The 15193-nt window shown below is 44.7% G+C and overlaps 1 protein-coding gene across 1 annotated transcript in view; it reads right to left on the minus strand.

Annotated features, from left to right (window-relative positions):
* LOC141005594 (zinc finger SWIM domain-containing protein 6-like) overlaps nucleotides 1–12830 on the minus strand; it is a 42589-nt gene extending 29759 nt beyond the window's left edge. The window contains exon 1 of the mRNA XM_073477507.1: nucleotides 12382–12830. Coding sequence (XP_073333608.1) covers nucleotides 12382–12799 — 418 coding nt within the window. The 5' untranslated portion in view covers nucleotides 12800–12830. The remainder of the gene's footprint in view (nucleotides 1–12381) is intronic.
* Between the last annotated feature and the right edge of the window lie 2363 nt (nucleotides 12831–15193).

A 15193-nucleotide genomic window follows, 5' to 3' on the forward strand; every position in this document is an offset into this window, starting at 1 on the left:
ATTACAAACAAATTATGTCATATTTATGTACGTGGCAGTTTATGGTATGTTTGTATATGTATGAGTTTTTCTACTCTCCTCGTTTCAACTCGACATCCTCGCACATTTCCATCTGATCTTCCACCTCTCGCTCCTCGCAGCCCCCCGCCCCTCCCTGCTGCAGACTGCATTACAGCCCAGTCGATACGCTCTTCAAGTGCATCCCGTTTCCATCACATGCGCCGACATTACTCATCTTCAACTGATGAAAACAATGACTCAACTTGTAGGCGCATGCCGGGCATACCCCGCTTGTGTGGAAACACAACGGATGGGTTTGCAGGGCTTGTGGTAGCTTGTGTCATCTCCGAGGTGTGTGTGTGTGTGAGTGTGTGAGCGTGTGTGTGAGTGTTGGAGAGTTACTGTACTGGTTTATGCAGTTGTGTGCAGGATTATGCATTATTATAACAAATCATCTGCTGATTATTTGCTCCGTTTCATACATAAAAGGTCAGTTTGCTCGTCATGGAAGAAAACTGCTCAGCTTGGCTCCGAGTCTGAGAAAACAACCCCGGAGGATGTCACCGGGGTCAGACTGGAGACGTCAAATATTGATAGAAAACTGTGTTATCAGCTCGGAGCAAAGAGTTTAAAACACAGGCAGGGAGGTGTTAAAGTGGGGGCAATTAGTTCAGATACCTCTGGTCCATGAAGAAACAGCCCCACAGACAATGTTACATGAAACGATCTGGGATGATTTATCAGTTCAGACATCAGTAGTTGATGAAGTCAGCCACCGGCGATGGATGATGGCATCGACCGCCGGCTCAACCCTGTCGTACGGCCTATAAAATATCACACAATCACTTTGTTTTTGTGCAATCAAGACATTCAGTTAACTGTCAAATCCTCACGATGGAGAAGCTGGAAGAAGACGGCCGTGATTGGCTGAATTAAAGCGCTTTAATCCACTAGTTATAATTACAAAGATATTTGGCAATTTAGCCCGAGAAGAGACGTAAACACTTCATCTATAAACAGAAACAGGCTCCGATTGGTTTCCTTATTTTCGATCGCCAGTTTATTCATAAACACATTTCATGTGTTGCAATAAACAGTTTGCCTGAACATGTTCAGACGACAGAACCCTGATTAAACAGTCTCAGGATGCGTCTCCAAACCCGGTTTGCTTGTCTAGAATTTATCACGCTGTACCCGTTGGACTTTCGAGGCCCTCGCCCAAAAACACAGCTATGAGTCAGGGCGCTGAAGGTCAGAGAAAGGCCTGCAGCTACAGCCGAACCAGGAGAACGAGATCATTTGCTTGTTGTTACAGATACAGACGTCAGTCAGTGCAAAGGTGGAGCATGCAAAGAGAATGCAGAATAATCAACTGAAGCCAGACAGGAGATCCCCACGTGAAGGGCAGGAAGTGAATGCTTTCAGGTCCCGTGACAACACTGGGGAGGAGGAGGGGGTTTACGACGGGTTCACATTATGTGACACAGTCTGGTCTCTTGGTAAAATTTGGCTAAGCAAACACTGATGATTTCTCCTGAATGAGGACATGAGACTGAGCTCAGGAGGCAGGAGGGTGATCTGACAGCAGGATCACACGCAGGACGGACGTGTTTAAAGTCAACCTTGTATTTTACTTCATATAAAAAAATACAATGACACTGCAAAATATAAAAACAGAAAAGAAATATTATATTTCTTAAACTGTTCTCAGACCTCTGCTGGGGCGTTTCCTGGCTAAAATAAACTGACAGTTGAGGGTTTTCCCCCTTTTTAACGAGCCACATTACGCTGTTTATACACTATTAGCAATTTATAACATCCGTCTTTTTAAATCCTTCAAGTTCCCATAAAACTACATAGTTACGTGTTTCCTGTGAAAGCCAGTTTGACGACAGGGGATAGAGTACGGAGGGGGGTTTCGAGTAAGAAAACAGGACTGCAAGCTGCACTGCTAACCGTGCTAACAAGCTAACAGGAGGTGTTCACTGGGATGCTGCAAGCAAACAGCAGTCAGTTTAGCAACAAGTAAAGCTATCTGTTGAGACGACAGCAGACGATACTCTCTCTATAAAATATGTTTCAGTTTCACCATTGCCAACTTCATAAAAATTTCAACTGCATTTTACTGTAATCGTAGTAAACACCCCCAAGTGCAGGATGAGTCATCAACATTTCTTTTACTATTTTCCAGGAAATGAAAAACTCTAAACCATTAAAAGTCCCTACAAATCCACCGTTCACCCTGATACTAGCAAGACGTGTGATAAAAAACATCCATTTTGACTTTAAACGTTTAGGAGAGCCCATCAACATGGAAAGTGTAAGCTAGAAGCTAACAAGCACTAGCCTTCACTCACAAATTGGAAGCTAGTTAGCCTAGCTTTCTGCAACAAGTCGTTACTCGTTTGTACTATTTTGAATTTGGCTGAGTCATTCGCAGCTCTAACAAACTCAGTGTTGTTTGTTCTGTATTTTAGAAAAGAGGGGAGCTAGTTAGCATTAGCTGCCTCGCTCTCATAGGTCCAGTTGTGGCGATAGCATGCTAAGACGTTTGTATTTCACTTGGAAATTGGAAGCTAACGGCTCCCCTGTGCCTTACGGAGCTTTGAAGGGAGTTTCACCTCATTGTTTAGCCAACGAGGCCACATTTTCACTGCTTCACTATCACAGCGTTGTTTTTCGTGGAGCATTTAGCGGCTAAAGAGCCAAATATATTCCCTTCAGGAGTTGGTGCAGTGAGAAGAGAGTGAATACTGGACTTAACTTTCATCAGGAGGAAACACAAACCACTCTGGATGAGAGATCATGTTGCTCTGTATCTGCTGGAGCTGTAAATCAGCAACTGTTTGCTAACAAGTCCATATAATAGTAGTCATCCGTTATAAAAAAGCAGCTTTTGCAGGTTTCAGTTTATTCTTTTTGTGTTAATTTCAGTTCGACTTCAAACGCTCTGATGTTTCTGTAGTCTGAGGAGAGCAGAGGAGAGTAGAGGAGGACCATCAGTCTTCATTAAACTTCCTCTGGCTGTGAGCGGAGGTAACAGCCTCTGATGGATGACACCTTTAAGTTCCCATTAAAAGGTAAGCATTGCTCATAAGCAGCTTCTGATTTACAGTCGGGCTGGAAGCGCTGAGCCGCCTGCTCCACAAAGACAAAAGCTCAGGCTTCTCATCCAGCCTGCACCTCTCGACGCAGACCCTCAGGAAACACTATTATTTTCATCTCCAGCCTTTTATTCATGAGATTCAAAAAGATCAAGAGTGGGCAGTTCGGCTGGGTTGACCTCAGAAAATCCTGAGCAGTGCTAATATGTATGAAATGCTCCAAGCAATTCACCTGTTATTAACTAAAGTGGTCTGTTTGCAGAGCTGCGGAGGGCCGAAGGGCGCTCCTCTCCGGAGACCACCCCGGGAGGTTCAGGGTTCCCGTGAGGCGAGCGCAGCGGCAGGCTTTGACTTGCTGAGACACAAGTGTGGTTGAATAAAACTCCCCAGACACGACCAGGAGACGACACCACCTCAGCGTTTTTAGTCAAACTCAGAGGCAATTAATCGATTAGTCGATCCATAGAAAAATAATCAGCATTTATTTATCATTTATGTATTTTTTTTTCAAGCAACAAGCTCAAAGGTTTTTCTTAGTTTTTCTTATTTTCTCACTTTGTTGCTGCTCGGGACGCTTTACCAACCCAACATGTGGCTATTTGACGTCCTGGGAATGAGACTCAACAATCAACTATGTGGGGGTGCGTTCAGGAACAGCTGGGACAAATCCTACTGACTCTACCTTTAACTTTAATAGTCTTTGAATTATATTAATATGACGTGAGCTTCAGTTAGCTTTGACCACAAATGTCCTTCAGAGGGAGACTTTTTACTCTGATACTCTGAGTACATTTCAGAGCCTGTACTCTATTACTTTTACTGGAGTAAACAAGTTGAATCAGTACTTCTACTTTTACACAAACCTCTGATGAAAATGTTGTTCACTACTTCAGTAAATCGGACTAATAACATTAACGTTAATAACACTGAGTACAGCTGACTAACAGTAAATATAATGTACAACAACAAGGCTAGCAGCCATGTCACTTTCCCCAAATCGATATAAGATGTTCACCCAGATAGTTATTTCAAAACGTCATGTCGTGCTTTAGGAAACTGGGATTCATTAAGAAATTAAACAGCAGATTATTCAAACATGGAAACTACAGTTGCAGCCCAACATGTATCTACACCAGTCGCTAAAACCAGCACCAGCATCATGTGGGTGTCCCAGAAGAAGTCAGACGGTAAATAAGACGAGAATAAAACCAGATATATCGAGCCGATCGGGGGCAGACGGAGGTAAGACTCCCCCTCCTCCATCCACCTCTCTGCTCCGCCGCCTCTCCTCTCCCTCCAGTTGAAGGTTAATGATGAAGGACTACGGCAGAGGAATACAGATCAGGGAGACGTGGATGGATGTGGAAAGAGTGCTAAACCAGTCTGCGGCGAGAGATTATGGGCAAAATTCAACTACAGACCGACCGACGCGTTTCCTGTTGCAAAAAATAAAGACAAAAACCGACAATAAATTGATCTTACTGAGACATATGACCATCATATATCTCTTATCCTTCATTACATTAACACACACACCGTCCTCCTGCCACTCACTAGACCACCAAATGTGTATTAATCCGCTGCTGAAAATAGTCCCCAACAAAAATCACTATATCCTCCTGTTTGAGTAACGTTTGATAAAAAACTAGCGCCTGGCTGTTTAAGGAAATTACTGAGCATTGAAACTTTATAGTTGTGAGCTGTTTGTAAAGAGTTTTAAGGAGCTACGAGTCAGAAGAAAAATGTTTTCAAAGGCTTATTCTTTGTGTCAAACTACATTAGCAAATTAAAGGTGTGTGTGTTCGTCTGGGTGTGGGTTTGTGCGGAAAACTCAGCCACATTCCTCGTGGTGTTTGACACTGACCTGGAAAATACCTGGGCAGAACTCCAAGACTTCAACCGGCACTAACAGAAAAACTAAAACCGACTCGGCTGCAGAACATTAACAGCCACTGCCTCCTAATTCTTACACCGGCACTGTTATGTGAAACCATTTTTCAGAGCGGCGGGTTACGCCGATGGCCGACCTCTGTGAAGTCCAGCCGAGCGTTCGCTTGAAAGCGTGCGGCCGATGTAGCTCCGATAAAAATCGATCTGGCAGAGCCGAAGCATATTGAGGTGCTATGCATACACCATTAATGCTGATCAACAACCTACAAGGCCAAGCATGTTTGTGTGTGTGTGTGTGTGTGTGTGTGTGTGTGTGTGCACTCCCTCAGCATACTTACAAAGCTTTGCATCATTCAATATGTGAGCGCCGATTCATTGATTCTTCATAAAATTGCAGATGAGAGAGCGAGCCGGCAGTAATCAGTGTATACAAGAGGCCCGAGGCTTCATGTGCGCAGCATCAGTGTGTGTGTGTGTGTGTGTGAGACAGATAACACTAATTGTGCTTTAATATGCTTTGCTGAAGTTTAATTTAATACAGTATGCTGAGTTGTATGTATGTGTATGAAAATGTGATGCATCACACCATCAGAGATTCAGTTAAAGCAGCTGCGATCGATATTTTTATTATACGTGTCGAAGTGAAAGAGGTCGCTCGATGAACCTACAGCTCCATCCGCAGCTGCCGTCATCTTCACTGAGCTTTACACTGAGTTTTAGCTCAGACTTTACTGTTTTGAATCACTCTCGGGGCTCATACCGAACCAAGCAACACTGCAGAACCAAGAGAGGCGTGACAGCGCACATCAGCTGTAGCAGTTTATAAATCATACGGACCCTGTTATATTGTGTGATTGAGATCTTGACCCACCATGCATCGGGTTGGGCTGACCTCTGCTGCGGCTCCGTTACTACCTCCGCAGGCGGATCAGAGGCGGAACGAAGCCGTCCCCCCCATTCAGCCTCTGTACTTTGTTTATGTGTGGCGGACCCTGCCACCTTTCTAGCTTCAAACAGTGTTCTGGGACCTTATTTTCCTCTGAGAGCAGCTTGTTTATTCATTCACTTATGGAAAAACACATTTTTCTGAGTTGTAAATATTCTGAGTTTGAATTTCTTCCCCAAAAACGACATAGTGCCCCTTTAACAATCCAATAATGTCATATTTAATCATATTTTACACACAGCGGCCATTTTATTGCCAAACAAGAACTTTTACTGACACATAACGATGACAGCAGAGGGAGTAACGCTGCTCCTCACTCGATGATCATCAGAGTCATTTCCCGGGCAGAGCCGGCGAAGATTTGGCTGCGCTCGGTCTCAGAGAGACCCGGTGATATTTCACTGTGTGGTGACGGTATGTCGCGCTGCCAGCAGAACCAAACCCAGCGTCTGAGCACAGAAACAGGCCAGACTGAGACTTAAATGTCACATGATGAAATGTGAGGAAAATGATCCACAGGCTGCAGCGACAGCAGACCGTCGCTGCCCATCAGCCCTGTGACAGACCTTCAGCACCGAGTCTCAAATTCTGCACTTCAGTGTACAAAATGACAGAAATGTTGACGCAAACTCAGTTGTTACCACGAGTTTTAACACACAGACACACAAACTCACCAAAATCTCAAACAGAAAAGACTAATAAATGTGTCTGTTGATGTTTGAAACAACAGGATTTTTACATTCCCAAAATTTGAGACAAAATTGAGACAGACCGTCAGAGTTTCACAGGTTAATACACTTTAATTCTTTCTTTTACTGCTTTCTGAAGGGCTCACCATGTTCTTAGCTTTGAAACAACTACACTTCCCATAATTAGGCAGTTATGGGGTGCTGTAAACAGGAAGTGAAGTGTTGCTATGGATTCGGTGAGTTAACTGTGGGCTACTGGTTCTTCAAAATCACTTAACAAGGAAGTGAAAGATACTTCTCACCCGCTGCTTGTTTGCATTTTGATAGCAGCGATGGAGGCCGACTGTTGCGCCGCCTCTCATCTCCCGAGTCTCGACAAAAAGCTGCACCTGAACACACCGCAAAGACTACGCACCTGACGGCCAACGAACCTGCATGTTCTGCGCCTGCGCGAGAGGAAATACCTCTCGATACCAGCAGGTGGCGGTAGCTTCTGCTCGAGAATATATCTGATAAAAAGTTGCAAGTGTCATTGGTGAAGACTAAGAAGCAAAAATAGGCTCAAGTTTCTCTTCTTGGGGACTGATTGGCTGAGCTGAACAGCCAATCCAGAGCGATTTCTGTCACTGTCTGGCTATGTCGCTGATTCTACCTGTTCAGTCGGCCAAAAAAGCCGCCAACAAGGGCCGACGAGTACTAAGGCCAAAAACTAGGGCCACCTGCCCTCACCAACGTCCTTGACATCAGCCGACCACCGGCCTGGGGTGTCGGGGCCCTTTAAAGTACGCCGAATCATCTATAAGTAGCTCCTGTCTGCTTTGTATCCATTGATGTACCGAAAACTATCACAGGATTATTTCACCCTGAAGAAAACTTTAAACTGTGTCAATTCTAAGGCAGGATCTGCAGGTATGAGGAACACCTTTTTTCTGTGCTTTCGAAGAGGATTATTTGTTTTTATTGATGTGGATTAAACCACTGATGAAATCTGTGGGTCAGAATACAACAACTTTTAAGTAAAAATCCCTAAAAATTCAAGGTTTTGGTTTCTGTTTGGATGTTTTTCTCGGTCGTAACTCAACTATCATTGGGGTTTCGGACTGTTGGTTGGACAAAGAAAATATAATTGGGCTTCTTCATTACTGTGATGAACATTTTCGTTATTTCTGACACTTTACAGACCAAACAATTAATCAGGAGTGGTCCCTATCTTCCCATCAAGAGCAAACGCTGCATATTAACAGCACTGATGCTTTAATGACCTTTGATGTAATGAGGCTGAAGACATCAGAAGAGAGAAGAGCCTCTGAGGTGTGTGACGGTTTGAACTTCTCCTGCACCTAATAACCGGCTGACGCAGGTAGCAAAACACATTACAGCGTGTGTTTTCCCACCATATATAGAAACCTTGTATTTCCTCCCTCAGGTCAACGTACACGTTTCATCGTTGATTTTTTTTTTTCCTCCTTCCATTTTGAAGTTGTTTTGATGAAGCGAGGGCAGATGACCGTGCTCAGTGCACGTAAACACTGCAGCCTGTACTTAAACATGCCACTGAAGCCTGTACTTCAGCTGAACCTATACCTCAACAACGTTTAAACCTTCAGTGTCCGAGGCGCTGCAGGTCATCGCGGCCTGAGATCAACTCCTAAAATAGTTTTTGGGATTTCATGAAAAAGGCGTCTTATACCGACTACGAGTCTGGAATTGTGTCTTGTGTGCAAATTGTGTTGTGATATACTGATATTGTAGATAATGTGATATTAAAAAGTAAAATATTGTGTAAATAAAACAATCACCTCTTACATCATTTCCATTTATTTCCATTCTTGCTTTCATAAAACTGAAAACTTTATCATCATGTGTGATAGTCACAGACTCTCGCTTGTATTTTGAGTGTAATTCAAGGATTTAAAGAGACAAAACACACAATAAACAACAAGTTAAAGATGAATTTAACTGAGCTTTTTCAAATTTCTATAGCTATCACCATAATATCATTATAAGGGATGGATTGATTAATTATTGGAGCTGATATTCGACAACTTTACGATTACCGGCTGCGGTGATTTTTCTGTCAGACTAAACTAATTTAAAAATGTGCTACACATCATCAGCCTATAAACAATACAATAATATGAATCTGCAGTAACTAGTAACTTATCAAATAAATGTAGTGGGGGAAGTATAAAGTAGCAGAACAAGGAAATACTCAAGTAAAAAGAACCTAAAATTTTTTACTTTTAATTACTTTTAAATGCAAATTAATAATCAGTCCCAAATATCGGTTTTCTGTCTCCTTGATTTCTAATAATCGAGAGTATCGGCCCTGGAAACGCCACATCGATCAGCGTTATTGTGAATTTTTGTGGCCACGACAAACGTGCAGTGAAAATTTGATATCGCAGCCGTCCAGTTAAAACATTCAGGAAGTCTTATTTTGAAATGTTGGTTGTAGCCGGTGCAAACTGAAAAATTTCAACAACTACTTCATGGATTACCTTAAAATCTTGTAGATACAAATACACAAGGCTGGTGTGTGTTGTCATCGTCCCCAGAGGATGAATCCTAATGACTTTAGTGACCTAATGTGATTAAACCCATCTACAGTCAGTGAGCACGTGTCGAGGGTGTAAATTACATCTTTTCAGATCAATTTGGGATCTCAGGGCTTCCAGAAACTTTGATTACACTGGATTAACTGTCTGGAGCCATTTTACGTTTCTTTTCATAGTCCACAAAACATTTCTGCAGCATTCTGCTAAACAACTGAAGCAGATATTGGTATTAAACTGCCGGCAGCCCTGAGTGCATTTGAAGCGGCAGCACACTTCACTTATTTCTCCGGTGTTGGTCGTCCACCTCGCAGCTCAATAACTTCACCCGCAGCTCTCATATCGGCTACAACGGGGGAATAAAGTAGCCCTCGAGTCTAAACCGGAGAAGCTGCAGTATTTGCTCTTGTAAGAGGAAAAAAAAAAAAAAATGGCGTCCTTTATCTTTGCACTGATTAACAGTGAGGGTTTGTTGTGGAGTAAGAGGGTCCACAGCTAATGTGTGCCAATTCATTTCCTCAAGGTCTGCAGCGAGAAAGCCTCCCTCCTCTGGTGCAGCCCACACATGGGGAGATTACATCTTTTATTTATCACTTCTTGGCTCTATTTTTCCAGCAAATTCCAGGCTGGGGTGCAATCAGCCAAGAAAGAAACCCTCCCTGTGTGTGTGTGTGTGTGTGTGTGTGTGTGTGTGTGTGTGTGTGTGTGTGTGTGTGTGTGTGTGTGTGTGTGTGCGTGCACTACTGTTATTCCTCTTTGTAAGCATGCAGATCGAGCCCCCTCGCTCTCCCAGATTCTGTTTCTTCCCTGCAGAAACATTTCCCAATATCTGGGAATATATAGGCCTCTCATTTTGGCAGGACGGAGGCTGGTGTGTGTGTGTGTGTGTGTGTGTGTGTGTGTGTGTGTTGTGAGTGTGTATTCCCCCGTGGCCCTTCACAAAGCCCACATGAGCCTCCTGCATTTTAAAAGTGTGGGGGGGGGGGAAGAGGGGACGGGTCATGCAGAAACTGTTCAGATTGCATTACAATTCAAATGAACCATGCAGAGTAATGGGATTACAGCCCTGAGAAGGTGTCCCGGGTCTGCTCGGCTCGCAGGTGACAGACGCTCCGGGCTGACCGAGCCGCGATAAAGGCTGCAAACTGAATTAAAGTGAGGTATCTCTTTCGCTCTCGGTCGTCTCCTCTCCGATCGCACACACACACAAAGACACAAACCTGAACCGATTGGCTGCGGACTGGTGTGAATCTCTTCTACTTAACAGGGGAGTGAAAAGACGCTTTTGTTTGCCTTCCTTTCGGAGGCGACGGGAAGCTTGAAAGACACAAATGAACATGAAAATAGGAACAAAGTGCCAAACTCACAATAGGAACTCTGGGCATTTGATACGTGCTGCTGCTGCTGCTGGGTGATTAAAATCTCACAGAGGGGGCTGTGCTCTGAGCTCAGGACGTGGTGAGGAAATTACAACTAAATGACAAAAAAAAAACCCCACAAATGTGACACTGGCTCGTGTTGTCGGTGGAGGAAAGTTGTCGTGCTGGAGCAGCTGTCAGCTCAGCACATGTGTCTGTTCCTGTTTCACATCGCCTGCCTGCCAGCGGCTTGTAAACACGCCGACACACTGCGACGCGTGTTTACTCCTGGAGGTTGTTCTGCACTGAAACATCTAAATAACAACAATAATAATCTGAGGATGGACTTCTTCCACAACGCAGCAGTTTACCGTCGTCTGTTTGCTGATGAAACCACGTATTAATGTATTTTTTTTTCCCATAAATGAATAACACACTGTGTTTGAAGCTAGAAAGGTGGCAGGGTCCGCCACATTATGTTTGCTGTACAATCACCGTCCAACAACATCCCGCCTGTGCCGCGCAGAACAGCTCATTCACATGTAATGTGTGTCAGTTGAGACCCAACCCAACACTGAACACTTCCCTTATTACTCAATACGCTTTATGTAATCACGCAAGAACTGATTTTAAAAAGGCCGGGCTCAGTTTTTAAGTGGTGGCCGGCAAGAAATTGTGATTTTTTAAAGAAGAAAAATGAGCTTTAATGCCTTTAAATGCTTTTCTAAGTCACATCAGATCAATTAATTTGATTTATTATAGGGATTAAGGACACGTGAAGCACTTCCAGGTGTTTTCTGATGCTATAAAACCAGCTTAAAAAGGTACATTACGTAGTTTTGAGGAAGAAACGTTAATGACAAGAGAAAGATCTTCACTGGCAAACTAAATAATCAAACTCTCTTTGTTTTCATGACTGAATAAACAAGCTGATCTTAAAGGACAACACAGTTTCATTCCTCTTCAAGTCACAGCAGATCAATTAATTAGCCTGATTTATTTAAAAAAATGGCCACTGTAGTTTTGGAGATGAAATTCAAACACAGAATTTTAATATTTACAATATTAATGAGGTATTCATGTATTTTTTTTCCATAAATGAATAACACACTGTGTTTGAAGCTAGAAAGGTGGCAGGGTCCGCCACATATAGACAGTAAAACAGTATACATTTATGTTTATTCAGTCATCTTTTCCTTCTGATTAACATTTAACTACAGAGTGCTCCTTTAAAATTGATTTAAAAGCTCAAAAGCAGATTATAAACAAGAAAAACGAGCTTTAAATGTTTTTCCAAGTCACATCAGATCAGTTAACTTGATAGCCTATATAATGTAGATTAAAGGACACGTGAGGCACTTCCAGGCTGTTTCTGATGTTATAAAACCATCTTAAAAAGGCTTGTGTGTCACATCCTGGTGATTTATTTATTTTTCCTTATTTTGTGGAAGTTTCTCAATGAAGTCTGCTGGTGTGGAAATGTGGGAATCCCTCTTTGTTAAAGCCACAGCTTGACTTTTCTTTCTTTCTTTTTTTTTTAAACGTAATTAGTGGGGTTTTTTTGGGGGGGGCTTTGTGCCCCACATCTCACATTCAAACTGCCCCCGAGCAGAACCAGGATTTAAATGCCCCCGCAGCAGCCGCACATTCCCATTCACGCACCAGCGGATTTAAAGCCCCATTGTCGCCTCCGTGTGTCCGCCCGCTTCCCCCTTTGTTGTCCGACCCTGTCACTTCATCTCCGCGTGTAATAACCCGACACAGCTCCGTGGTGTTGTGTTAGTTATTCTGGGTTTTTGTTGTGTGTGTCCCGGTCCCGGTTCCGGTCGCATCACTCACCGACTTGCAGCACGTTGTCCACGCAGCCGCTCTCCAGCAGAGCGATGCCGCGTCGGAACGGCAGCCGCGTCTCGTCGCCGCTCTCCCCGCTACTTCCGAGCTCCTCCCCGCCGGTGCTGAACGACGAGTACATGCAGATCTCGCGCTCGCTCCTCGGGAAGGACCAGTACACGATCCGCCTCTGAACGGGCTCCGGGATCCGCTCGAACCGCTCCTCCACCCGCTGAAACGGCCACTTCTCCGCCACTCTCCTCGCCGCGATGTCCAGCAGGGACTCCGGGCTCTGGGTCTTGCTCGGGCCGGACGCGGAGCCGCCGCACGGAGCCCCCGCGGCCCGCGGGCCCAGCCGACACGTCGAGTTGTATCCCGGCCTGCAGCAGAGCCGCTTGGCCGGGGGCTGCGGTGCGCGCTCCGCCATGATCGCTCCGCGTTTAACGGCGACGGAGGAAGTCAACGCACCATATGAACGGGACCGGGGGAGGGAGGGAGCTGAGCGCGGCGCGGCGGCGGGCCGGGCTTTATGGAAACACGGGGGCAGGGCTTCTCCGGGCCCGTCAAGCCCCTTTGTTGACAAATGAAGCGGAGGCGGGGTCTGTCCGGCGCTGCATGACGACCGGAGGGCGGAATTCCCGCACGGCCGCTAATCCTTTGTGAGACCGGAGAGAAAAAGCTGCGAGAAGGAGGGAGGGAGCCGCCGTCCCTCCGTCCAGGCCGGTCACAGGCTGCAGTGTCGCCCGCTGGCGGAGCAGAAGAAGCCGGACTGAACGCGGGGCGGTGATCGGCCTGTCAACACCGGAGCCTCGTGGTTTTGGGGGAGGGGGCAGTGAACGCAGCACCGCCCTGTGTGTGACGTTTAAAGGTCCGCTGGAATGTGGTGCGTTTAAAGACAACACGACTTGTTTTGAGAGAAATAAAAGCAGGATCACGCTTCAGTATGAAACTGTGTGTTTTCAGTCATTAAAACACAGAGAGTTTGATTGTTTAGTTTGTTTAGGCAGAAAAATAAGAAAATAAAAATCAGTCGATAAAGATATTTTTCTTCTCGTTGACATTTCCTCCTCAAAACTACAGAGTGCTCCTTTAAAACTGATTTTAAACGCCCTGGTTCTGTCTGAAGTGGCATCTATCAGATTATAAATAAGAAAAATGAGCTTTAAATGTTTTCTAAGTCACATCAGATCCGTTAATTTGAGATATAACATGGATTAAAGGACACGTGAAGCACTTTCAGGTGTTTTCTGTCTCGTTAGTGACGTCGTCTCCTCACTTAAACATTGTAGAGCGGCTCCTGTTTATCAGCAGCTCACAGAACTGAACCAGAACCAGCTCTCCATCTTTTTTACGACCTTTTCTGAGCCCAGTCGGCTCCATGTTGGTGTTGAGTGAGACGATGTAGCTCACTTTCGTCAAGCAGCAAAAAAATCTTTTAAAATTTAAATACGCAGGTAAATTACAAACACCTCACAACTGTGCGTAAGTGTATTTAGTTCAGCAGAACAGACTTTTTATTGTTTCTTTGAGCCTGATTACTTCTACATGAGCGTTACGACCTCGGGCCAACAGGACAGAGTTCACTGTGATAATGGTTTTGCTGTTTTTTGCCCAGTTGCCCTCGGGCCCAACCGCTGGATTTCTGTTTCATCAGCTGGATTATTGCTCTTACCTGAAGTCCCAGGTGGAGACTCGTCACAATCACAACAATGGTTCACTGTGAAAACATTTTGCACAGTTATTCTGGTTGAACTGTTGTGTGTGACAAAGCACAGAGTACTTTTTCCTCCCCTTCATTTAGAGCCGTGTTTCTCCCTCTCAACCAACACATGAGGGGAAATATCCGTCTGTATCTTTAGCTGCTCCACTTTGTCCACCAGCTCCGACTCTAACTGTGTCTGGGCAGGTAGTTTTTAGAGCTACCTGCTGCTGGAAACCAGGTTGAGACTGAACTTTTTCGGTAAATGAGGCTAAAGTGGCTAAAAAAGTAGAGCTGCGGAGCTGGGTGATGATTCTCTGTGGGTTCTTTCACATTACACAGAGTTGTTTAATTTAGTGTTAATATGAGAAATATTGATTAATGGAGCTTCGAGAAAAGAGGGGCTAATCTGGTCTCGCTGGTGTTTCACAGCCCGAGGGGAAGCTAAATTGAAAAGCTGTGACGTCGACGGTGAAAACCGAAATGCATGTCGGGCGGTGAATGTGGTGGGATTCTGCTCAACGGATGTGAGAGAGATGGACCGGGCCCTCAGAACCACACAGTTCTCATGTCGAAGCAGCTGCTCAGCTGTTCACTGAGGGGCCAGACAGGAAAGTAACTAAGTACATTTACTTTCTCGAGTACAGAACATAGATTTTAAGTAGAACTAGTGAACCCAAAGACGGTGCACGTTCAGTCCGCTGAGAATCGCCTGCTTGGTGCATAAACGTTTGAAAAAAGTTGACTTTTTTTGGTTACGCAGCTCATTAAAATGGAGTTCCCGCTCGTCTTTTGGTTGGAGCTTCACGCGCCGACGTTGCCATAGAGTCGACCACCCGACTGACAGCCTACATACAGCCACGCCGGCAGCATGGTTAAACCGTGAAAAGACAGCGAGCAGCGTGGTTCAATAAATGAGGTGTCTTGATGAAATGTTTGTGGTGTCAGAGTAGAAAATATAAGCACCTTATTAACATAATGAGCATCTGAAATTTAAATGTAATACAACGAAAAGAGAGATGCCTGAGATATGAATAAAACCTCAGTCGTCAGATGGCATCTTATTTAAGTCAGTGTGTCACATGCTGCCGTCTTCCTTCCTCAGCCCACCTGCTGTTACCA

Source organism: Pagrus major, chromosome 12, assembly GCF_040436345.1.
Source record: "Pagrus major chromosome 12, Pma_NU_1.0".
NCBI classification, from domain to species: domain Eukaryota; kingdom Metazoa; phylum Chordata; class Actinopteri; order Spariformes; family Sparidae; genus Pagrus; species Pagrus major.